At 35.1% G+C, this 25,397-nt stretch overlaps 1 protein-coding gene across 1 annotated transcript; it reads right to left on the reverse strand.

Moving 5' to 3' along the window:
- Window positions 1–18,626: 18,626 nt before the first annotated feature.
- LOC140988426 (uncharacterized) lies at window positions 18,627–25,146 on the reverse strand. The gene is made up of 8 exons (XM_073457439.1): window positions 24,400–25,146; window positions 21,935–22,117; window positions 21,671–21,805; window positions 21,226–21,316; window positions 20,962–21,129; window positions 20,039–20,378; window positions 19,049–19,234; window positions 18,627–18,846 (listed from the first exon to the last, which is right to left on the reverse strand). Exons 1-8 carry the CDS (start codon window positions 25,144–25,146, stop codon window positions 18,627–18,629), a joined length of 2,070 nt encoding a protein of 689 aa, XP_073313540.1.
- Window positions 25,147–25,397: the final 251 nt, after the last annotated feature.

Consider the following 25,397-nt stretch of genomic DNA (forward strand, 5'->3'; position numbering starts at 1 on the left):
AACATCATAATTCTCAATTGTGTTTCGGTTCAAGTTTGGGCTCACGTGTATTGCTCATCTCACTTTTACTCGCTCTTTCATGAAGCATTTCATAGGCTTTCTCTTCATACCCTTCTCCACCACCTTTCTATCTCGTCTTGAAGGGTAATTAGACAAGTTCAATTTTGTTTCACCTCTCTTTTATAATGTTAAACAAGCTCACATCTCTCACACAGTGTAGAGCTCAAAATCAGTACACGTAAAATCTATGCATTTATTAAATTGTTAAATTATTTATTTAAATTTTTAAATGATTTTTTAACGATGCATGATTTATGATTTTCGCATTATTTTAAATTATTACATGTTTATTTGATGTACGCTAAAATGTTTTCTTGAGTATATGTTTTAGGCGAATATTCGATGTGGGATCGGGAAAAGAGACCGGTGACGATTTAGGCGACTTTTGAAAATGTGGTATTTTATTTCAAGCCAAGAAAATTGTTATTTTAAATGATTTTTGGAATTTTAAGCATTTTAAAGCCTAATTTTATTTATTGGGTTATTTTAAACTTTTCAAATACTAATTTGATTATTGAGAGATTTTAATCTTTTATTTGGCACTCAACTATTGTTTTATTTAAAATTTTGTTTGAGGTTAAATAATTAGATTAGCATTATTTTATCACTAATTATTTAACTAAGCAATTGTTAGCCCCTAATTATTTCTCCACACATACATACGTTACACACACTCACACACTCTCGGCACACAAACTCACACACACACACCTTTTTTTTATTTTTTTGAGAGGAAACTAGGGTTCTTATTATTCAGCAGCAGTCACCCTTCCCCCTTGCAAAGTTCCTGAAGATTTTCACTCATTTCCAGTGAGAAAACGGGCAGCAATCGTCTCCCGTTCATCTCTCGTGATCCATAGCGTCGGTATTCGTTATCTTCGAGCGTTTAGACGCAAAGACATGTATATTCTTTTATTTCTGCATCGATCTTGTCGTAGTAAGTATTTTGAAGCGTATTGTATGAAAATCTGTGTATGTTATGCAAAAGTTTGAGCAAAAATGTTTGAAACGATTTTGGATCAAAATTTTAAATCTCAAAACTAAGTATGCTATCATTTCGAGTACTGTGAATTTTCGGTCGACTTTCTAGAAAAACTTTCAAAATATAAAACGTAGTAATTTTTTATATATTTGATTTGACAGAAAATTCGTAATTTTCGGACAAGAAACGAGTGAGTTATGATTTTTCTCGTGTGAATGCTCAAACTGTTATTTAAAATGTGTTTTTTTGAGGATTTTCGAGTTGCAGCTTCGTTGGAACTGGGTGGCGCCCGAGCGGTCAGATCTTACAGCTCGAGCGCCAGGCCTGTTGGACGGGCGCGCTCGAGCGGTAAGATATTACCGCCCGAGCGCAAGGCATTCCAGAAATTTTTTTTAAAAAAAGAAGTTTTAGCATGTGCAGTAGTCGTCCAAGCGGGATCCAACGAAGCCCTCAACGTTATGTAAGTATGTTCGACGTGCAAAAGAAAATATTTTATGTTTTTAAGGTATGCTAATTGTCTTGTGACCAAATATGAACGGGTTTGGAAGCCAGAGAACGTGTTCGAGGACCTCTCTACCCCGGTAAAGTATGATCGAGTTTTGATCAAGATTAGAAAACGGTAAAGCATGACCCGGGACCAATCCACCCGATAAAGTATGACCGGAGATCTTATGTATGTGGTAGTGGACATCCCTGTCAGCCTAGTACTGTGGTTTAGTCTGATCAGGCGCACTATGTTATGGGTCACTTGCTTTGAAACATATCTCTACGCAAAATGATGATGATTATATATGTTTAAGTATGTATGATGCAAGTACGTTTATGAAAAATATTATGAAATGATGGCACGTCTATGGTTACGTAAATATTCAGGTTTTAAGTATGTATGGACTACTTTAAAGAGCATGTGGTTTTATTATGTACTACTTGATATTCTCAGTTTATACGTGTTGAGTCTTTAGACTCACTAAACTTGATCGATGCAGGTGAGGACGAGTTTGAGGAGACGAGAAACGGAGACCAATGAGATGACTCGGACTAGGCGGAGGACTAACCCGAGGACCGCTTAAGTTTAAATAATTCTTATGCATGTTGAACTCATTTACTCTGATTTTAACGTATTACTTTATGTTGTTTTAAACAAGTACTTATTGCAAATTTGTTTACATTTCAAATATTTGTTCAAGCATTTTATTTTTAAGGCATTTTGAAGGAGAATTATTTATTTGAGAAAATTTTATTTTCTGCAAATTTTAAGTATGTTCAAAAGTACGGTATGTTACACATAGTGTATAAATTTCCCTCATTCACAGTTGATTCATATGCATTGATCCATGTGCATGAAATTTATTTCATAGTTTTGATACAAAATAGTTTAAGCCTCGTTTTTATGATTTACGATTACGGTATATGCCCTTCAATCCTAGGCACAAGTCAATCTCTATTGTAATCCAACCTATAACAAATTAGGTTCTCATGTAATCACAATATAATAAAAATTTTGTTGCTAGTGGATTTTCAAAATTTTAAGTATATTTTTGAATTAGGCATTCCCATTCATACTTCAAAATTTACAATGTTCTCAGTTTAGTTCTAAATAAAAACGGTTAATAACATACATTACTATTGTGAAATACCGATATTTCTGAAAAACCCACATGACTATTAACTCCTCATTTTTTCAAATATTGAGCACACATACCCTGAAAAACATATGAACAAGGGTGCATGTGCTCAAAATTTGAAAAATGGGAGATGTATGCACTCAAGATTAGAAAGCACGATGAGTTAATAGATCATTTTTTTCATTGTTTTATTTAGCAATTTCAGGATTTCACAGGGGTACTGTATACAATTAACTCAAATAAAAATTACAGTAAGAAAGTATAAACGCAAAACACTTACTTGAAATTGATGGAGTAAGGCGGTTCCAGTTGAACGATCACTTGCACTTGAAATAGTTCCATATATTAAAAAAAATAAAAAAAGAAGAAGAAGAAGAACGAATTAAATTATAAAATAAAATATAAAGGATTTGAAAAAACTAAGTTGCCTCCCATTAGTCTTGAATTTATAATCTATAGCCTAACTATATTGAAGCAGTCATCAAAGAGCAGTTGTCGCTTATAATAAGTATAATACTACATTACATGCGAGTCCTGATTTTGTACGCCCTCAAACTTCATATGATATTGAAATTTTATCCACGTCGCTCCAACAATACTTGGCCTTGATTGATTAGCATGAGTAAAGAATTCTGATTTCGATTGAAGTTCATGGGGGACATAATGTCGTTGTTAAGATTGGTTAATATGGGTAAAATATTTAGAAAGTGGGATTGAATAAACACTTTCACTTTTTGAAATATTTTTCGAAAGTCAATTAGTTTTTTGATGAACTGATCCTGAAATCTTGTATGTCAATATCAATCAATTGACTAAGATAGTGAGGAAATAAACAGAAGGATAGATTTGAATATTTTGGCAAGGGTACTTGTGATAACTGAATGAACAAGAAGATTAAACACACGATTTTTTGTGGATGTTTGGAGATTTCAAATATTTCTACGTCACCTCTTCTATCTAAAGGATATGTATTCACTAAAAGAATTTGATTGATTACAATAAAATGTAATAACCCACTTCATTTTGGACTTAAACACTGCCAACATTGAAACTATTAGCTTTTCTTACAAAATTTATCATTTGATAACTTAATAGCTCAAATGAGTTGCCTAATTTCTACGGATAAATCGGTGAAGTGTGAGCTTTTAATTTGCAAACTGAGTATAAGCTTGAGAATAACTAGCAAATGAGAGTTGTTTGTAAAAATGTTATATTGTTAACCTCTTCCAAAATGAACTACTCAGCTATATATAGTCTTCGATTCCAACGGTCACATTGAATACATTTAATGATTAATATCCATTGAATCGTATTTTAGTCCATGTAGACGACTTTTACTGACAGAGGTACGATGTATCAGATTGTTATGATTTGTTCTTCTTTGGAACGGAGTGTCAGTTTTTCTATTGATATTCAAAAACTGTAATTGATGACGTGGACAACTGATCAGGAGTCAAATTGGTCGACTGATCAGTTCAGCTGGTCTATTTTGAAAATCAGTTCTAACTGATATCCTTTCAGTTTGAACGCGCTTATAGCTTCAGTTCAGTTTTCAGTTATGCTATACTAGTTAACATTCAGTTCTGCTCTTCAGTTCTGTTATCATTTAGTTTGCCAATATTTGATTTATCTGTTTGAGATTTATTAATACTTTTGAGAACTTTAGTTTATTTAGTTTAGTTCTACTTGGTTCATTTCAATCTGATAAGTCTCCTTCAATTCTGAGATCAATTACGTTCTTTTAGTTCAGTTACTGTTCAGTTCGGGTCTTCAGTTCTATTACTGATTAGTTTGTCAAACTCTGAACTGTTTATCTGATTTAGATTTTTTGAAATCGTAGGTAGATAAAAAAAATCTTCTGAGATGTACAGATTCATACAAAAATAAGAATAAACTTTTCATTAATTTTGAAATAGGTAAGTACAGATTCATCAAAACATTTCAAATTAAAAAGTTACAAAATAATAAGCTCCAACAGACTGTATAACTGATATTGGACTCTGATCATTTCTTGGCTTTTTTGTCTGCTGGTCCTTTATCAGTTGTACTATTTGGTTCACTACGCTTCTTGCTAGTTTATGCCTTTTTTTGCTCTTCCTTCTTTTTTTTTCAACACCCGCCATCTTGGAAAATAAGAGGAATTTTGAACTGAACTGTGCGAATAACTATTTGATTTTGTACAATATCAATCTTCTTGGACAAGCTTCAGTGCACAAAATCAATCTGTTGGCTGATTAGTTCCTGGGAGGTGACTAGTTTAGGGGTCGTAACTACTTCTATTTTCATCTCTTCGACTGTTGTGAATAGAGCAAATACGTCCTTGGTCAACTTCTTCAAGTCTTTCATTGTATGGTCCTTGAGTGTATAGAGACTTAAAGAATGAAGCAATTGTGTAGACTTAACTTGAGAAATTGTAGACCCCAGATCCGTCGAACTAGACATTATATTCTTGAGCATGACATCGGTTGTTATCGACAGTTCAGGAGAGAAGGTTTCAGCAACAGCTGGGGCTTTCCTTTTTCCTTTCCCACTGAACTCAACGACTGCTAATTGTCCAGTGCCAGCATCTTGGTCCACATCCTCAGCGACTTTGTTTACAGCTTCTTCATGAACAAAAAGACTTTGAGGCTGATCTTCATGAACAGTAGATGAACTCAGTTCCTCAACAGTCTTCTTTCCAGCAGAAATCAGCTGTTGGGTGGCTTCAGAAATAAAGAACATCTCGGGAATCACCAAAGTGGTGGAGATCGGTTATGTTGAAACTGATGGTTCCTGGACTGTTGTCTTGGCTTTAGCAGCAGTTATTTGTTCAGTTATGAACTGAACTTATTCTTTGATTATCTCAGCTGAAGCCATTGTTTCAGTTACTGCCTCCAAGACTTGTTCACCAACAACTTCTTCAGAGGCCTGCTCTTTCTTGTACACCTGCTGAATATTTTCGGCAACTGATAGCAGTAGCTCATTCACGTTGGCTAAAAATAGTTCTTCATCTATATTCCAAAACAGAAGAATTTCAATGGCAGAGGTATCAAGACTAATGATGGAAAGATCTTCCTTCCTCTAGGAGAACAGTCTTCTTATTGACCAAGGGTTTTTCTCTACTCTGTTTTAGTTACCCTCTGAAGGGATTTATGCTTTCTTTGAAGTGTCTCAAAAGGATGTTGAAGAAATATAGGATAATTTTTATGCATCCAGCAAAGCTATCAAGACATCAGGAATGAAGAATGAGATGAATTTGGAATATCAGTTGTTTTCTGACATAGTGGTCAAGTATCTGTTGGTCAAGGCAGGTTCATTTGATGTGATTAGTGCTGAGAAATTTCTGGTCATGACTGCAATTACAACTTGAATGAAAGTCAATTGGTCAGATTCCAAACTCTGAAAGCTATGAATCAATCGGAGAAGCAGTCTCCTGGTTTTGCATTTTCACTTTCAAGACTATTTGAAGATGCTCTAAGGAGACCTGTTCTCCGTTTGAATCATAACTTTTAGAGTTTGGAAAAGAATGGGTGACCAATTGACTTTTTCATTTAAGTTGTCATCAATAATCATAGGAAATAAACATGCCTTAGCCAACAGACATTTGACCACTATGTCAAAAAACAACTTATATTCCAAATTCATCTCATTATTCATTCTTGATGTCTTGATAGCTTTGCTGGATGTAGAAAACTTATCCTACATTTCTTCAACAATCTTTTGAGACACGTCAGAGAAAGCATAAATCCCTTTTAACTAAAACAGAAATCTTTTGAGTACAATAATTTTTTAAATATATTTTTAATTATCCAAATAAAAATAACCTAAAAATTTATTATTTGACCACCACCCCTCAACCAAAATAATAAATATTAAATAGTGCTGAGAACGTGTCTGGTCTCGTGAAAGAGTCGTGGGACCCACCATAAAGCTGACGTCAAGAACTTTGGCAGATGAAACCGCCAGCTATCTCCGTTCTGGCAAACTACCCCCGTTTGCCTATACCCATCTCCCTCTTTTTGCCACTTGGCATTAGAGCGTATTCATTGGTCCACGTCCTACTTTGGCATTGGATAGTCAAAGGTCAAATCTACCCTCTTATATTTATTACTTAATTAATTAATGATAACGTATATTTTTATATAATTAATTTAATTTATATAAAGTAGATTCTTATACTAAATTTGAAAAAAACCAATAAAAAATGGGAAAAACAAAAACAAATCTTGAAATATTGAAATCAATTCTTTTTGTTCTATAATGTCAAAACTTAAGAAATAGCAAGAGATTATATTATTATTATTATTATTATTATTTTAATATTTATTATTATTATTGAAATTATTTATATTTATTTGGAAGGGAGAATATTATTCTTTAATTAAAGCACTATATTAGTACGAGATAGAAGCATGTACCTAAATATCAATACATAATTAAATTTCACATAGAGTAAATTTTCTAGTTAAATATAATGATTGTAAAATATTTTTTTATTCAAAATTAATGTTTGAGTTTCTGTTTTATTGTATAATATTTTATTTTGGGAAAGAAAGAAAATAACCGAAATTATTAAAATCATAATAATCAAATTAGAGAGTTCTCGAATTTTTTTTTTGCTTAACCTGCTCTTTTTTTTATTGTTTTATATTTGCGATAGTGAGTGATCATAATTTTCAAATTAAATTAAAATTTTAAATTTTATTATCGTTAAAGTAGGTGTCCGAAAAATCATCATGTGGTTATGAGATTTTATTTTAAAAATAAATATCTATTCCCATAGTTGTACGCATGCACTTGTATTAATATAAAGACATTGGTTTAATAAAGTCCATGAAAAATATGATTACACAATTTTTGATAATTATTAAATATTGTGAGATTATTTCAAATATGTGAATGAACTACAAGGCACGTGTGCAATGTTTTCTTTTAAAAAATATTTTATCCTCCGCTTTAGTTACAGGGATACGAAAAATTTCTATCAGGACACAATGGAGATTTTTTTTTTCTGAGTTTGTAGGTGACTAAATCAAATCAGAATCTCAATTCTTTTCTTGAACTAATGATGCCATATATATAGAAATGAAACATTGATTCAGAACGGACGCGACTCTTCATGAAACAATGCACTCTTTCATGAAAACGTATCATGAAACAATGTGTTGTTTCCAAAGAGTTGTCTTACCCCTTGCGAAAGGTTGTGTGGATTCTGAATAGTTTTTGGGGGCCATGACCTGACCGGACAGGTCGATTTCCGTAATTTTCGCTGTAGTAACTTTGTTCTTTATCAATAAAATAAATTATGAAAAATTGATCTAACATTAAATACATTTCTTAGTGACGATAATCTCTAAAATTGTTGCTAGGAAACGAGCTCTTAAGGAAAAGGATATTGACAAGGCGATCGAGATCAATATTCGTGATGTGTGAATATTACGTTTTATTAGCATGGATATAAGGACATCTGCACACTTGATAGGTGCTTATATGATACCATCGCCCTATAAAAATTTTTTGAAAGAACTTTCCCAATTGTAACATCATGGTTGATTTACAATTATGCATTCAAAATTTTCATGATGGTAGCTTAATTTACTCCTTTAATGACACGTTAATGACCTCTTGACTGGCCTTTCATCATGCAGCCTCTAAAGTTTCGGTTTTTTTTTTTTTTTTTTTTTTTTTTTTTTTTTTCTTGTCATGAAATGGCATTATGCTGCCTCTCAAATTCTTGGTACTCTTGAATTGTTTTGATCGTGTTGTGTGTTATCATCTCTTGGTAACGTATATTTAATGTGTCTTAATTGTACACGTATCCTTCTAGAATAAGGAGTTTCTCCCTTGTCGAATCTCTCATACTAATCTTATCAACTTTTTACAAGATTTGATAGGATTAAATAAGCTTTTATCTATTCACGAGATTGTAGAACCTTCTAAAATTCTCCTTGGGTGATTTGACTTACTAGTTAGAAATCGACTAATCATTGTTTGATCAGGAAACTCCAAATTTAATCAATCAAACAATACATGATTATATTGTTATCACAATCCTGATTTATGATCAGACATCGCTAATATGACGAAGGTACATAACTCATTATTACGATAAAAAGTGAAAATTTCGAAAATCTAAATTTTCACTGCTTTATTTTTTGTAGTTGTCTTTTTTGGATTTCCTTCACCAAATTAGAAAGTTGTACTCTACTCACAAAATTAGTAGTCAAGCAAACTTCCACAACTTTCAAATATGAAATCTACTTATAAACACATTTATAAGTCATTTGTTTGATATTCATCAAACTAAATCATCAAATTTCATTCATTGAATTTGACTATCTGAATGAGAACATATAATCTAATACTTGTGTGACTCTCTATGATTTAGATATACAACTAGTCGCTGGGTTCAAAACTCTGTGATTCGAGATTATATTTATCTCTTATACATGCTTACCCTTATTAGCAACATTTTGTCCATCAACCCCTTGACCACAAGAATGTTATAACTCAGTTATGATTGCATCCATCGGATCATATAACGAGCATCTAGTAGCATCGTCTCATGATCATCTATGTATCATTGATAATGTCTACAAGAACCAATATGTTATGATTAACATACATTAAAGTCACTTCAACTTATATATCTTGATCGAATATGCAACCATTGGTATATCAAGAGTTGCATACGAATTCGATAATGATGTGTTGTTTTTTTGAGTAATCATTGTGACATCATATGTGCAACTAAGAAAACCCTTTTCCATAAAGCACAACTCATGTTTTTGCCAGAGATTCTTTACAATATTAACTAATCAGATCACATAAGATATCTACATTCGTAGATGAGTGGCGAATCTATGATTACAATGCGTTGAATCCTACATTTGTTGAAACTATACTCAATCTCATCACCTGATGACTATCATAGATTCAATAAATAATTCAAAGTGTAAAACTAGTACGTAGAGCGTCTATCTTATTGGTGTAAAATCATAAATGTGGATTTAATCCATTTTATAAGTGAAAATCACTTGGAAAATCCGAGAAAGGGTTATTCAGTGAATCAGCCAGTGAGCACTCATTTGTATAATTAGGAATCTCGAGACCCATACCAAAGAAACGTGGTGTTGACATTATCATCGTTACTTGTGGACCCTAATACACATCCATAATGAACACCCATCTATAATACACATCTATTGAGTTTCATGATCATCGTGATTTTGGATCTCATAATACTTTAGTATATTCAAGAGATTTATCTATACAGCTTGCATAGACAATCAGAATCTTTCACCACTCGTCATTCTTATATATTTATTTTCTTTATTATGAAACATCTGAGAGGGGGTTCTTAAGCCAAGTGGATTTTATGAAGTCATCAGAAGAGTGTCATTTAAGGTCGAATGATGGAATATCCACACCTAGGATATCATCATATATACTTTCAAAAATCGATATTCAATCATTAGAAAATATTTGAGACCATTCTAAATCTCACATAAATTTGATATTCAATCTTTGTACATCCAACGATTTAAAATATAATCTATCGAGTGTATTTTACTTAAAACACTGATTTTGTCCGATTTCTTTTTGTTTTTTCTAGCACATTTCCTCTTGTATAACAGTTTAGTTTTCTAAAAAATCGGTTTCAGTGGTTGCTACTCTTTCCATTGGTTATTAATTAATAATTAATTAAACAGTACAAAATATTCGAGACGATAACGAATCTTACATAAATTATTAATAGAACCTATAATTTTCAATGAATTGAAAATTATAATTTGATATAAAAATACATTGGACGACAAAATCCATAAATTGGGAAGATGGGGACCTATGATAAACTGTTATCTTGGTGGAAATCTCGACATAAAATAAATAAATAATTAATAATAATAATAATAATAATAATAAAATGTTCATTTTTTATATAAAATATTATAAATAATTATTAGCCACTCTACCTAAGAAAAGACACGTCGTTTTTTATTCATTTTTCTATGTACTGTATAACTGTTCACTTGTATTTAATTTCACAACGTGGACGTGGCTGATTCTCGAAGGAATCTGAATAAAAATTAGGTGATCTTGGCATCCATTTAGTTCATCCCCACACGACCAAATCTCATTTATCACAACTCTTTTCTTACCTACTTAGCCAATCTTATTATAAAACCTAGTGAATATGTACTTTATATTTTATGTATATATATATATATATAAATTAATTATTATCATCCACCAACTACACCACTTTTCATTATTATTTGTATTAATATGCCTTTATACGTAAGTGTTCCAAAAAAAAAAAGAAGAAGAAAACATTCAATTATATTATCGAACTATATTGTACGTGCTCGGGCTTGTGCTCATTCAAAATGCTAAAATGATCTTTATAAATAATGCTAATTTTCTAATTCCCTTTTCAACTTTTCCTTTTTGTGATGCAATATTTTTTGTCTAGTATTAATTTTTTTTTGAAATATAAAAGATTTTATTTAGATACATTTTATTTCAAATTATACCTCACAACTGTTACAAGTCCATCCAAACTGGCACTTCTAAGCGGAGAAAAACTACCTAGGAAAAAATAAACCGAAACGACAATTATTTTTCTTTTTATTTTGATATATTTGGTATCTTATTATTATTGCTCTAATTTTGCTTAAATATATTTTAATATATGTAACATATTTTATTTTTACTAAAAGAGTCACGTAAAAAATCATCGATACTTACCCAAAGATAAGAGAACTTGAATAGAAAATGAGAAATTATCTTTGGAAGGAGAAAAAAATGATATATTTATAGATCTCTTTTGGGCTTAAGATTTTTAATTAGGACATTTAACACATAATTAAAATAAATAATTACGAAACTCGATCTTAATTTAGTTTAAGTGTAATAAATAATTATAATAACCCGTAAACCATCAATTGCCAAATAAAAGCTAGTTGGTGGGTTTGTTGGATTCAAGAAAAAAAAGGACCATGCCAAAAAAACAAAAAATAAAAAAAAAAAATGTTACTAGAGGATAACTAAAATTCAACAGGTTATATGCTTAAAATTTAAGACATATCATATTTTAAGATTAAATTATAATTTATAATATTAAAACATTTAGACTAATTGAAAATTATTGACAGCTAAAAAGTTTTAAAGAATTTAATTATGTAGTTGACCTACATAATTAAGTATTTGTCTTGGTTAATGAGACGAGAGTAATATCCTCGGGCTCATGCAAAATCTAAGAGTTTGAATTAATTTGGCTTAATATAATATTTTTTATGTACATCTTATATATCGAAGTCCATCGCCCTTTGGGTTAAGCAAGAACTCAACCAATTATCGTACTTTCTTAAATACCTAAATTTACTATAAAAAATTATATAGAAAGATTTCCAATATAACCACATTTTATATAATTTCATTAGAACATTTATGTTTTGATGTTAACAAATGATTTAACGCAAAACTGATGTAAGTTAAACTAAACTATACTGTATGTCTCATCCGAACCAAACAGAACTGAATAGTCCACAAACTAAACGATTTACCTAATCTTGATTAGTTAAAACAAAATTGACTCGGACCTAAACTGAATTATGTCAAAGCAGGTTTTGACAAGTTATCAGTTTAGAGATCTTTATTAATTCTCAAATCCATCAGTTTACACCAGATGACTAAACTGATTATTGGATAAGTTTTTTCGTAATTTGCCGACACAGCTTAATCCAACCGCTCTACAATTTTGTACGGATGTCAGAGAGTGATGACCTGAACAAAATGCAGCAACGACTATTATTATTTGGAACATATATTTTTTGAAGTTTGTGACCGTTGCAGCGTGAAGTCTATAGATAGAGATACAGATAAGTTAAGCAACCAAAAAAGGAAAAACTTACAGAACAAAAGATTATATAAACATAAATCTGTTTCAAGCTTACAAGTAAAACTGATCATACACTAAAACACACTTTGCATAGTTGTATCTGATCATCATCAAGTGCTAGGAGAATTCTTTGTATTAAAAATAATTTTTAAACTATTACTTCGTTCAGTTGATTAGACTAGGAGTTTCAGTTTTGCAGTGTTCAGTCTAAACTGAACTGGGTTTGTGCAAATTTCTTGTAAAGATCAAAGTCTTTTAGTATGAGACTTCCCAAAATAAAGAATGAATAACGTAGAAGCTTGAGTTATTAGAACATCTAGAAATAAACTTCTATACATTTTACTTTCAATTTTCCATTTAGTTTACATGGCCAGACCATTATTTGAACTGTTCTAACATGTCATTTTGGCTACTTTTTGCACATATTTTGTTAGTCAACTGTCATTGAAAATCGAGAATACCAAGTTCAATTTTTAATCAGATTGAATTATTATTGAAGAAATAAATTTTAAGAAGAGTTTATTCAACCTCTTTTCTAAATACTTCAACCGATCCTATCAAGTGGTATCAGAACGAGCTTATTCTCGTCTCTGAACATTTTATAAAATGGCTTCATTCAACAATATCTCAATGTTCTACAAAGAAGAATGTGATGATTGGAAGATAATGATGCAGACTCATTTATTTTCACAATACGATGACATGTGGTAGATCATAACTGATGGACCAATGACAATTGTGAAATAAAACACTGTTATTGCTACAACAGATGGGGCACCTCAAAAAATTTAAAAGCCCAGAGATGAATGAACAAATGATGATAGGAAGAAAGTCAACCTCAATAATGTGGCTAAACAAATACTGTACAAAACTCTTGACAATAATACTTTCAGCGAGATCAAGATGTGCAAGACATCAAAAAAAAATTGGAAAAAACTGATTTGGTTGTGCGAGGGTAATGAACAAACAAAAGAAAACAAACTTTTTATTGCTACAGAGAAGTTTGATAGCATCAAGATGAAGCAAGTAGAGTCAATGTCTGAATTTGATGAACTAGTAAGCAGCTGCTTATCATTGAACTAATTGCACTTGGGAAAGTATACAATAATTGAGAAATTATTTTGAAAGTAATGAGTGAATTGCCCAAGGAGTGGATGTGAAGACTATGACAATTAGGGATTCAAAAGATTTAAACAAGCTCAAACTAGTGATCTGTTTGCATATATAAAAGCTTATGAATTTGGTTTGGAAACAAGAGAGGATGATCAATCGACCACTCGGTTGATTAAGGCCTTAACTGCAACGAAACTAGAACCATCAGTTTTAAGTGAGATGTCAGCCAAGCAATGATGTCATGTCATTATTTGTGAAGAAGTTTGGCAAGTTTCGAAGGAGGAATTAAGTCACTTTTCAAGACTCTCACCGAATATCTTATCAGAAGATGGAATCAACTGATGAATCCAATGCTTGTTTCAAATGTAGCAAAACTGGACATTTTATAGCTGACTGTACCAAACAAAAGAAAGATGACAAGAGATCAGTTGGGAGGGAAGAAGTCTTTTGACAGAAGCAGATCCAAAGAAAAAAGGTCTTTCAAGAAGAATCATAAGGTGTTGGTGGCTGAAGAAAGCTAGTCAAAGTGGGCTGACTCTGACAGTGGATCATCTGAGCCAGAATGCTCAAGTGTTCGAGTGATGAAGTGAAGGTGAAATGCTTGATGGCCAATGATGCTGAGTTAGAATCTACCAACGAACTTTTATTTGATTTTAGATAAACTGATTTCACAATATATGATCTTGTCACTGCATTTCATGAGATACTAAATGAGTACCAAAGACTTTGTATCTCATTCCAGGAAGTTAAAGCTATGCAAACTGATCGGCTAGACAACAAAACCGAACCTGACTTGGAACACTCTAGTGAGATGTTGAGTCTAAAAGCAGAGATTTCCAAGCTTAAAATTGAGAATGGCATGGCACATTATGAAAATCAAAAGTTAAAGTATGAGAATATGAAGCTAACTGAACTAGTTTAATCTTAGAACAAGTCTTCAATTTCCTAGACTGAAATGCAAGAGTCGCAAAATCATTTGGAGACAAAACTGATATTTGTTTTAACAGCAATGAAAGCATTTCCGAGTCTAGTACTCAACCGAAGCTAAACATGTGAAAAGAGAAGTACATTCACTTTGTGAGATCTAGTTCGGAATATGAACATACTGAACCATTCCTTAAGTTGCACATCATGTTGAATTTTTGAGTAAATACAGAAAATTTTGTGTTTATTACGTGCCTGAGAGTTCCAATGCTAAGGCCAACTGAAAGCTTAGCCAATCCAGTCTAGCTATGCATAACTCGATGAAAGACAAGTCTAACTGATAACTTAACAGCAAGGATGTTTGTTTAGGAAAAATATAGGCATCTCAATGAAGTTGGAAGGGTCAAACAACATTTGTATCTAAGGTACACAAAACACATCACACACATGCATATGCACAACCTCTTTGGAACACAAGTGGTCGATCAGTTAAACTGATCCAAGTTTGAGTTCCAAAATAACTAATTTTGTGTGGACCCAAGTAGATATGGGTACCAAGAGTTATTCCTCATTTGTGAACAGGGCACAAAAGCTGAACTAATCAAGAAGTCAACTTGGTATTTGGACAGTAGATTTTCAAGAAACATGACTAGTGAAGCTAAACTGCTATCTAAACTGACTTATTTACTAGACCTAAGAATAATTTTGGAGATGCTTCTCAAGGTAGAAATGTGGGTCGGAGTAAGCTTATCCATGATTACATCATTATTGAATATATACTACTTGTTGAAATCTTAAATACAATTTGATTAGCATAAGACAACTGTGTGATAATGACTATTCAGTTAAGTTTCATAAACATATTTGTATTGTCAAAGATATTTCTGGATGCATTATAATGACAGGTGAAAGATGTGAAAATACATGTAAAACCAATTGAACTACTCAACCTAGTGAACCAGTGTATGTCATTGCTCCTAACTTACCAAAGAACTGGTTGTGGCACAAGATGTTAAATCATTAAATTCTAAAACCATTGAAAATATGAGCAAGAATGAATTGGTCATTAGTTTGCCCAAAATTGAATTTTTCAAGGACAAAGTTTGTTTAGCTTGTTAGTTTGGGAAGTAAATTAGGTCATCTTTTAAAAACAAATGGTGAGTCTCATCAACCACTGTTGCATATGGACTTGTTTGGTTCTATCCCAGTCATGAGCTGATCGAGCAAAACTTGCACTGTGGAATCCTTAATAAAAATATGGTTTTGTATGCTCAAAAATTAATTGCAAGTGCACGATGTCAAGTAATAGTATAGTCTACGTGAGTACGAGTATCGTTCCACTGAAGACTGTATTTGACAATTATTATTTCTAGTTATCAAATCTTTAGCAACGAAAATTTGATTGATTGATTATTACTACTATGTTCAAATAAACATGCAAACAAAAAGATTCAGGAATTAAATAATGAGATGTAATATCTAGAATGATTGATTAAAATTCAATGAGAAATAAATTTGTTGGAAATTTCAGTTCACCTACCCCTTTTTAATTAATTAATTCGTTCGATAGTGATTGTATGCTTCCGACAGGATTTCCTATTCAATTGAGCACACTCTCTCGAGCTATGCCAAACTAATTGTACTCAGTGAAGTAATTAAATGTCTTTAATTATTTATCAAGAGTGAATCGCATATCGATCTATGAAATCCCCTAGTTTTTGCCCTACCGGACTATGACTATCGACGCGTATCCAATTTCATATATCTATGCAAATTGTAGATCCACAGACTATTCTACTCGTTCCTATCACAAGCTATTCTCTCGAACTCACTCGCAATATAAAAATGTTTTTAAAGTTATCTACGCTCTAACAACACCATGAAAAACAGTAGCACATGCAAGAATAAAGCAACAATCGAAATATAAATTAATTAAATCAAAGTTTGGGGTAAGATCTCCTTAAATCCCAACAAATATTTTAGTTTAGCTACTTGAATTCATAACGAAAATAAACAACACAATGTTTAAAGGATAAAAACTAAATTAGAAATACTAGATTTGACGAAAAACATGAAGAATGGTGCCCGGAAATCTTCGAATCTTCAATCCAAGCGCTTTCTCCAAGATTTTCTCTCCTCCTTAGGCTCTCTTTGCTCCTGAATAGTCCTTGAATAAGTTCCAAATCGTCCAAAATATCAACCTCCTCTCGAAATTTTGGAAAAAGATCGGGGGCAAATCTTTCCAAAAATCAAACGCGCCCGGGCAGACATGAGTTTCTGCCCGGGCGGATGGCTTGCGCACATCTTGTATTTAACTTTTTCTTTGACGCTCCCGGGCGGATGACTCTCGCAAAACATCTTTTTCTCACACCTTGCAGGCGCCCGGGCGGTCTCTCGAATTTCTTCAGTTTTTGCACGAATTTCCTGCATTTTAACCAACTAAACGCATGAGCAACAAGAAAACATAAATTATGCTAAAATAACACAAAATGCATGCAATCTAAATGATAAATACAACACAATGGGACATAACACGATATGAAAAACAAGTAAAATCCACCTATATCAACCCCCCAATACTAACCTTTTGCTCGCCCTCGAGCAAAACAGGTGACAAGACAAAATGGAACATGAGTCAAAGTAGCTCGACAGTGAATTCATAGTCATCAACTAATCTCAGCGAAACTCAACATATTCCCTTGTCGATCAATGTAAAAGCACAACTCTTTGCACTTCCCTTGGTCTAGACATTGTTTCAAATAAAACCGTAACGTGTATGTGTGTGTCGTTAGTCCTAGCATCATAAATGACAGAGGGATCAATTCTCAACCATTGTCAGAGATTTAAATCAGCCTGTTAGTGTAAATCTCACTCTATTTTATTCCTCTATACTCAGTAACCACCAGCAGTAGTTTTTTTCTTCTCTTTTTTTTGATTGAATTGGAATACTGTAATAAGATTGAATTGGAATACTGTAATAAAAGGACTATGTTAGAACCTTTCATTTCAGATTCAAATCCATGTGTTTTACATTTTTATCCAGGAATAGGATTTCATTCCTTTATTTGGCTCCCCAGCACCTTGCATCTCCAACTTTAGCCAGGAATAGGATTTCATTCCTTTATTCGGCTCCCCCACACCTTACATCTCCATCGTTCTATCTCTCTCTCTTTTTTTTTTCTGATAGATACCTTGATGCAAGAGAATATAGTCAAGTTCAATTTACACCTTCAACCATCTTCGTTCCCCACTTTAGTTTTAAATTTTCACCATCTTATCATGTATGCTTCTAGTTCTAATATTTGTGCAAAGAGAATTCAACGTTTTAAATAAAATTACATGTCTTTACCACAGTATGTGCTTAAGGAGTGCGATTACACGACAGACAGGGCATGTCTCATCACCTCTTAATCATCCTTGGCTAACAAGTACTACTCCAAACACTGTTGGCTGACACACACAAATGCAAAAAAAATGACTAAAACTAATGCCAACAGATAAAACCAACAAAGCACAAAAAATGAACACACGAAATAACACACATCCACCCCCCAATACTAAAGTCAAGCAGTGTCCCCAATGCAACAGACGATAGAAAAAAAAAGACAGAGAGTGCACAACAAACAAGGATGCAACATAACCGAAACATGCAACAAAAACATAAATAACTAAAATGATCTAAATGAAATGCAAGAAATAAAAAAGAAGGGACAGAAGTGACTCCCCTCTCACTGATCATCCTCTTCGTGCTCCTCTGGGGGAATGACGCCAGCTTCCGGCCTAGGTGCATCGGCATAGTGAAACTGAAATGGTGGCGGGAAAGCTGGCATAGGTGGTGGCATAAGGGCCGGGTCAACACCACTATGGCTAAGGGCCAGACGCAGCATGACATCAGTAGCAGTCTGATATGTCTGACTCACAGCCTGCCACTGTAACTGATGGTCTGCGAATGCAGCAAACTCGTCCATCCGGTCCTGAAGAAGGCAACGTCGAGGTCGCGGGGCCGGTGGTAGGGGCGCCTGTGGTAGTGGATCGAACGTCAAGCTTCCCAGATAGGGCCAAATTGAGGGAAGGCCTTCCGCCGTACTGCCATTTTCTGTAGCCTGCTAGCGTCATCAAGGGCCTTGGTCGGTGGCAACCATTCATCATCATCCTGAAAAACGACCTCAATACCAGCACACAGCTCGATGATAATGTGGGGAAAGAATAGTGTCACATTCGGATTTTGAATGCTCAGCTGGATTTGTGAATGAATAATCCTGCCCACATTGATTGGCATATGGGTCATCAGTGCATACAGCAGCACTCCCCTCTCCCTCTGTACTTCACTGGTGTGCCCAAATGGCATCAAACATGTGGCCAAAAATGCATACCACATCGGAGCCGAGACTAACAAATATTTTTCTGTGAAACAAGTGTACGATCCAGGTGAAACAAGTGTACGATCCAGCCGGGACTAACAAATATTTCTCTTCTGCCCATGCCACATACACCGAATCATCCACAGCGGGTGTCTCAAGCACCCTATTAATCTCAACGGAACTAAAATCTACCAGCTTCCCTCTCACAAATGCTTTACTATCGCTCCTCTCAACCGCATTAGCATAAAATTCCCTTACCACCGGTGCCACCGCAGCTTGCGATTGGCTACAAAATTTTCCCCATCTTATATTCTCAATTTGATTTATAATAAAAATTTGGACAACAAGTTGGAACCCTCGCTCTCAAATCGGAGCTCGATGTATTTTTGCATGTTCGTAGCGTTCTTCAGCAGCATTAGTCACAAACAACTGGGGGTTACGAGATGAAGATGAAGAAGCATCGTGACTTACCCAAGCTTTCTTAGGCGCCATCGTGGATTATTTGTGAAGAACAAGAAGCCCGGAGTAGGAGGCGTGTTGTCCGAAGAATGTGGTGGCCGAGAACTTCAGCGGCGGCCGGAGAGTGGCAGCGGTGGCGGGAGAAATTGTAGCGGTGACTGGAGAATTAACGTTGTGGTCGGAAAATTGATGCCCTTGGTGCTTGGTGAAGGTGGCGACACTTAATTGTACCTGAAATTGACACAAGGCAAGGGATTTGAGTGAGATTGAGAGAGGGAGCGACGGACATGGAGAAGGAGGAGGAGTAGGGTTCGAATGGGGAGAAGAAAAGAAGTCTGCACTTTTAAAATCTCCGCGACCCGCCCGGGCGGACATTAGTTTACGCCCTGGCGGATAAGTTGCGGCTTTTTAAAATTTCTTGAAAAAGGGTCGCGCTCGGGCGGACATAAGTTTCCGCCCGGGCGGACCTCGTTCGCTGCCCCACAAATTTCTTTTTTTTTTTTTTAAGTAAAACAATAAGAAAATAAGCTAAAAATCGAATTAAATGAAAGATAAGGGAAAGAGAGGTAGTTCTCAATTTATAGTCGAGAGCTTGACTGTCGGTTAGTTTCAGTTCGGATTGTCTTGGAACCAGTTGATTCCAAGTTGTGGCTCAACTGTGCCACCCATGTAGTGCTTCAGTCGCTGGGCATTGATCGTAAATGTCCCATCCTTTCCAACTTGCAATTCTACAGCTCCTGATGGGTAAACTTTAGAAATCACGAATGGACCAGACCATCGCGACTTCAATTTTCCGGAAAACAGTCGCAACCGGGAGTTGTAGAGTAGGACATTTTCGCCTTCTTTGAATTCCTTTTCGACGATTCGCCTGTCATGAGCCCTCTTTGTCTTTTCCTTATATGACAGTGCGAGATCATATGCCAGATTACGGAATTCCTCCAACTGATCCAATTGAAGCAGACATTGTTCACCTGCATCAGTAAAGTTAAAGTTTAATGCTTTTGTTGCCAAATATGCACGACGCTCTAACTCTACAGGTAAATGACATGCTTTACCTATATGGTGTAGTGCTTATAGGTGTTTTGAAAGCAGTCCTATACTCCCAAAGAGAATCATCTAACCTCACTGACCAGTCTTTCCGACTGACACCTACAACTTTTTCCAAAATCCGCTTGATCTCTCGGTTAGACACTTCCACTTGACCACTCGTCTGAGGGTGATAGGGAGTAGAGATCTTATATGTGACACCATATTTGCTCAAAAGTTTTTCAAAAAGTTTGTTGCAAAAATGGGTGCCACCATCACTAATGATTGCTCGTGGTGTCCCAAACTTGTTAAAAATATTTTTCTTTAAAAATTTCAGGACCACTTGAGCATCATTAGTGGCATATGCTTCTGCCTCTATCCACTTAGACACATAATCAACCGCCACCAAGATATATTTTTTCGTGAACGAACTGAGAAATGATCCCATGAAGTCTATCCCCCACACATAAAAAACCTCACACTCAATGATATTATTTAATGGTATTTCATGACGGTTAGAGATGTTACCTGTCTGTTGGCATTTATCACAGGCTAGCACATAAGAACGAGCATCTTTAAAGAGGGTTGGCCAATAAAAGCCGCATTCAAGTACCTTAGATGTCGTCTTTGTTGGCCCAAAATGACCACCTACCTCACAGTCATGGCAATGGTTAAGAATTTGACCGAACTCCTCCTCTGCAATACACGTTCTTATCATGGAATCTGCACAGATCTTAAACAAAAATGGTTCCTCCCAAAAATAATGTTTCACGTCAGAAAATAATTTCTTACGTTGGTGAAACGATAGGTTGGGTGGTGGTGTGCCTGTGACAATAAAGTTAGCAAAATTTGCATACCAAGGACAGTGTTTCACCTCAAATAGCTGCTCATCAGGAAACCAATCATTTATAGCATGATATACACAGTCATTACTAATTAGCTCCAACCTAGACAAGTGATCCGCTACCACATTCTTGAAACCTTTCTTATCCCATATTTCTAGATCAAATTATTGCAACAATAAAATCCACCTAATTAGTCGTGGCTTTGCATCTTTCTTAGCTAGTAAATATTTCAGTGTAGAGTGGTCCGTGTAAATAACGACTTTTGACAAAACAAGATATGAATGACGTTTGTCAAGCGCAAATACTACTGCAAGTAATTCTTTTTCAGTTGTTGCATAATTCAATTGAGTCTCATCTAAGGTCTTACTTGCGTAGTAAATTGTATGAAATACCTTGTTTTGCCGTTGGCCAAGCACAGCCCCCACTGCAGTATCACTGGCATCGCACATGACCTCGAAGGGTAGATCCCAATCTGGTGCCACCAAGACAAGAGCCGTCACAAAGCGCTCCTTCAAATCCTCGTATGCCTGTAAACAGTTACAATTAAAATCAAAAGGCACATCTTTCATAAGTAAGGAAGATAGAGGTTTGGCAATTTTAGAAAAATCTTTGATAAAACGCCGATAAAAATCGGCGTGGCCTAGAAAACTTCTAACTCCCTTTATGGATGTCGGAGGTGGTAAGTTCTTGATAACTTCCACTTTTGCCTTATCCACCACTATTCTATGCCCTGATATCTTGTGCCCCAATACTATGCCTTCTTGTACCATAAAATGGAACTTTTCCCAATTCAGCACCAAATTTGTCTCCTCACATCTCATCAATACCACCTTCAAGTTCTGCAAACAGTCATCAAAAGAAGAGCCAAAAATCGAGAAGTCATCCATAAAAATTTCAAGGAAAATTTCTATCATGTCATGAAATATAGCGGTCATGTATCGTTGAAAAGTGGCAGGGGCATTACACAAACCAAAAGGCATCCGTCTAAAAGCAAAAGTGCCATAAAGACAAGTGAAAGTGGTTTTCTCTTGGTCCTCAGGCGCAATCATGATTTGTTTATATCCTTAATGCCAAAAAAAAAAAACAATAAAACTCATGATTTGGGGATCCGAACGCTAATTCATTTCCTTAATCGTTATTAATATCAAATTCACAATTAAGTAATGTGGGACATAAATTTTTTTTTTTAAAATGCAATGCAGAAACGTAATGTACATATAAATCTAAAAGGACAAGTCCTGTACTAATACATTTACTAGGTTCAACGACATATCAGTGCTGAATCCTAATCTACTTCTGAGCCCGGATCTCCACGCTAACCAGTCCTGACTCGTTCTCTTCTTGATCCCGATCCTGTCCCACCTGTTGTCATGCACACATACAGACAAGACAACAGCCGAAAACTCCGGTGAGAAATACATCCCAGTATAAACAATGTAAACATGCAATCATATAGAAACATATATAAAAGAATATAACAGCTATCATTAACCTGTAGCAAATCAACAAACATGAATGATATAAAACTGTAAATCAACTAGTCATCTCAGACTCGACTCAATCGACGCGTCGTCTCAGACTCGACTCATTCCTAATCTAGGGATACCGGGGTCTGGATATTGACAAATATATCGAATCTCAGTCGATAGGAATGAATCAACCCTAAACGACATCGATATAATGCGTATATCCAGTATCTGGGCGAATCAGCCAACAGAATAAGCGAATCAGCCAATAGAATAAGCGAATCAGCCCAAGGACTCAGCGAATCAGCCGAAGAATAGGCGAATAGCCAAAGACTAGGCGAATCAGCCTATAGCTCTATACATACATTGTCTATGAATCAATAGATCACACACATCAATTCTCATAAATTGCAAATATCAATGCAATAAACTAAAGTATGTGATTTAGGGAAACTCGAGTCAAACCTCACTCGAGTTGTGCAATCCCAACTCAACATTAGTTTATACCTTTCACTCTATTACTCTGACTATGTCGAAGTCTCTGATTCAAAGCCTGTCAATATCACTCTGGAAATAACAACATCAAGGAGTATAATATCAATACCTATTCAATTCAATACTGGATATAATCAGAACTCAATCAAATTCTGTTTCAAAGGCATAACGGCATAATCTCAATATACCCAGCCATATCATATCAGTCAGATATCAATTCCAATATCTCATAATCGATAACAATTCAATTCTGATATCGAATCTTTATCAAATCAATTCCGAAAATCATAACAATTCCATAATCAGTTCGTTTCTCAATCTGACTTCGATTATACGATGTCTACTATGTCAAGAACACTATATATCAATCACATCTGACTCTGGCAATGTCATAATTTCAAATCATGTCTAAATGTAACAAAACTTACGTCCAGTTGTAGCCTGCGTTTGTAGGAACACAATACTGAAGTCGGATTCAAAATCGGACGGGCGGATTTCTTGCAAATCACAAATTTAATCAAAAGAAAATGCGTAAGGATATCTTCAAAACTTCTCGGTGCTTCTTTTCTGAAGGAACCATTGCTTTGTACATATATATCTATATATATACCTCCGGTTGCATGCACTTGAACGTTGCACAATTTCATCAAACTTAGGTGGCGCTCGGGCGGTTATAAATTATCGCTCGGGCGCCGCATCTTCTGCCCAAAACATTTACTTGTCGAACCATGGCGCTCGGGCGGTCCAAAACTACCGCTCGGGCGCAGAGAGTTCTGTCCGAAATCCTTTTTAAGATACATTGGCGCTCGGGTGATCATCTTCTACCGCTCGGGCGCCAAGAGTTCTGTACCTAAAATCTTGTTGATCTTGCACCGACGCCCGTCTCTTCCACGAGAGCTCCTACAATCTTAATTCTGTCAATTAAGTCATATCTGATCACAGTAATTAAATCTCGGGCCTTACACATGACCCGCTAACCTCTATAACATTTGATCAATAAAGGGAAGGGGAAAGTGGTCTTTACGGGTGGCATCATTTAATTTACTATAGTCAACACAAACTCTTCACCCCGTGACCGTCCTCGTGGGAATAAGTTCATTCTTTTAATTAGTGATCACTATAATACCACCTTTCTTAGGTAGACACTGAACAGGACTTACCCATGCACTATCAGATATAGGATAGATAATACCTGCATCAAGGAGTTTGCTAGTTTCTGCTTTTACTACCTCTTGCATCTTTGGATTCAATCTTCTTTGAGGTTGCACAAGAGGTGAGTACTTGTCTTCCATCAATATCTTGTGCATGCAGACTGATGGATTGATCCCTTTGATATCCGCCACCTTCCATGCGAATGCACTCTTGTGCGCTTTCAAGACTTCAAACAGTTTGTCCTCCATCACATCTATCAAAGCAGTAGAAATAATGACAGGTAAAGTGTTATTCTCACCTAGGTATACGTACTTTAGGTGTGGATGCAATGGTTTGAGCTCAAGTGTCGGTGGTTCCTCGATGCTTGACTTTTGAGGGGTCAAATCTCTCTGCTCTCCTAAATCCTCCAGTCTCATCCTCATTGGGCTTCTCCATGGATGGTTGGCATTAAAGTATGCCACGATTTCATATTTTTCTTCGTCCAAGTCATCTTCTTTCAATTCAGTTGTGAGGGTGGCTTCCAATGGGTCTTTCATGGCATCCTGCACAAAATTACACACAAGTGAATCCACATCATCAATTCTAAAACAGTCATCAGTGTGCAGTGTGTGCTTAAGAGCATTAAAGACGTCAAAAGTAATTTCTTCCTCGTCCACACTCAATCTCAACTTCCCTTCTTTAACATCAATCAGGGCCTTGCCAGTCGCAAGGAATGGTCTCCCAAGAATCAAGGGCATCTCCATATCCTCCTCCATGTCGAGCACCATGAAATCTGCAGGAAAAATAAATTTGTCCACTTTCACTAGCACATCCTCAATAATTCCCGTGGATACTTGACAGATCTGTCTGCTAGCTGTAAGGACATCCTGGTTGGCTTAGGCTCTCCTAATCCGAGTTTCATGAATACAGATAAAGGCATAAGATTAATACTTGCGCCAAGATCACACAAAGCTTTGTGAAAAACAACATCACCAATCATGCAAGGAATAGAAAAACTCTATGGATC

The sequence above is a fragment of the Primulina huaijiensis genome, chromosome 11 (assembly GCF_012295235.1).
Source record: "Primulina huaijiensis isolate GDHJ02 chromosome 11, ASM1229523v2, whole genome shotgun sequence".
Taxonomy (NCBI): Eukaryota; Viridiplantae; Streptophyta; class Magnoliopsida; order Lamiales; family Gesneriaceae; genus Primulina; species Primulina huaijiensis.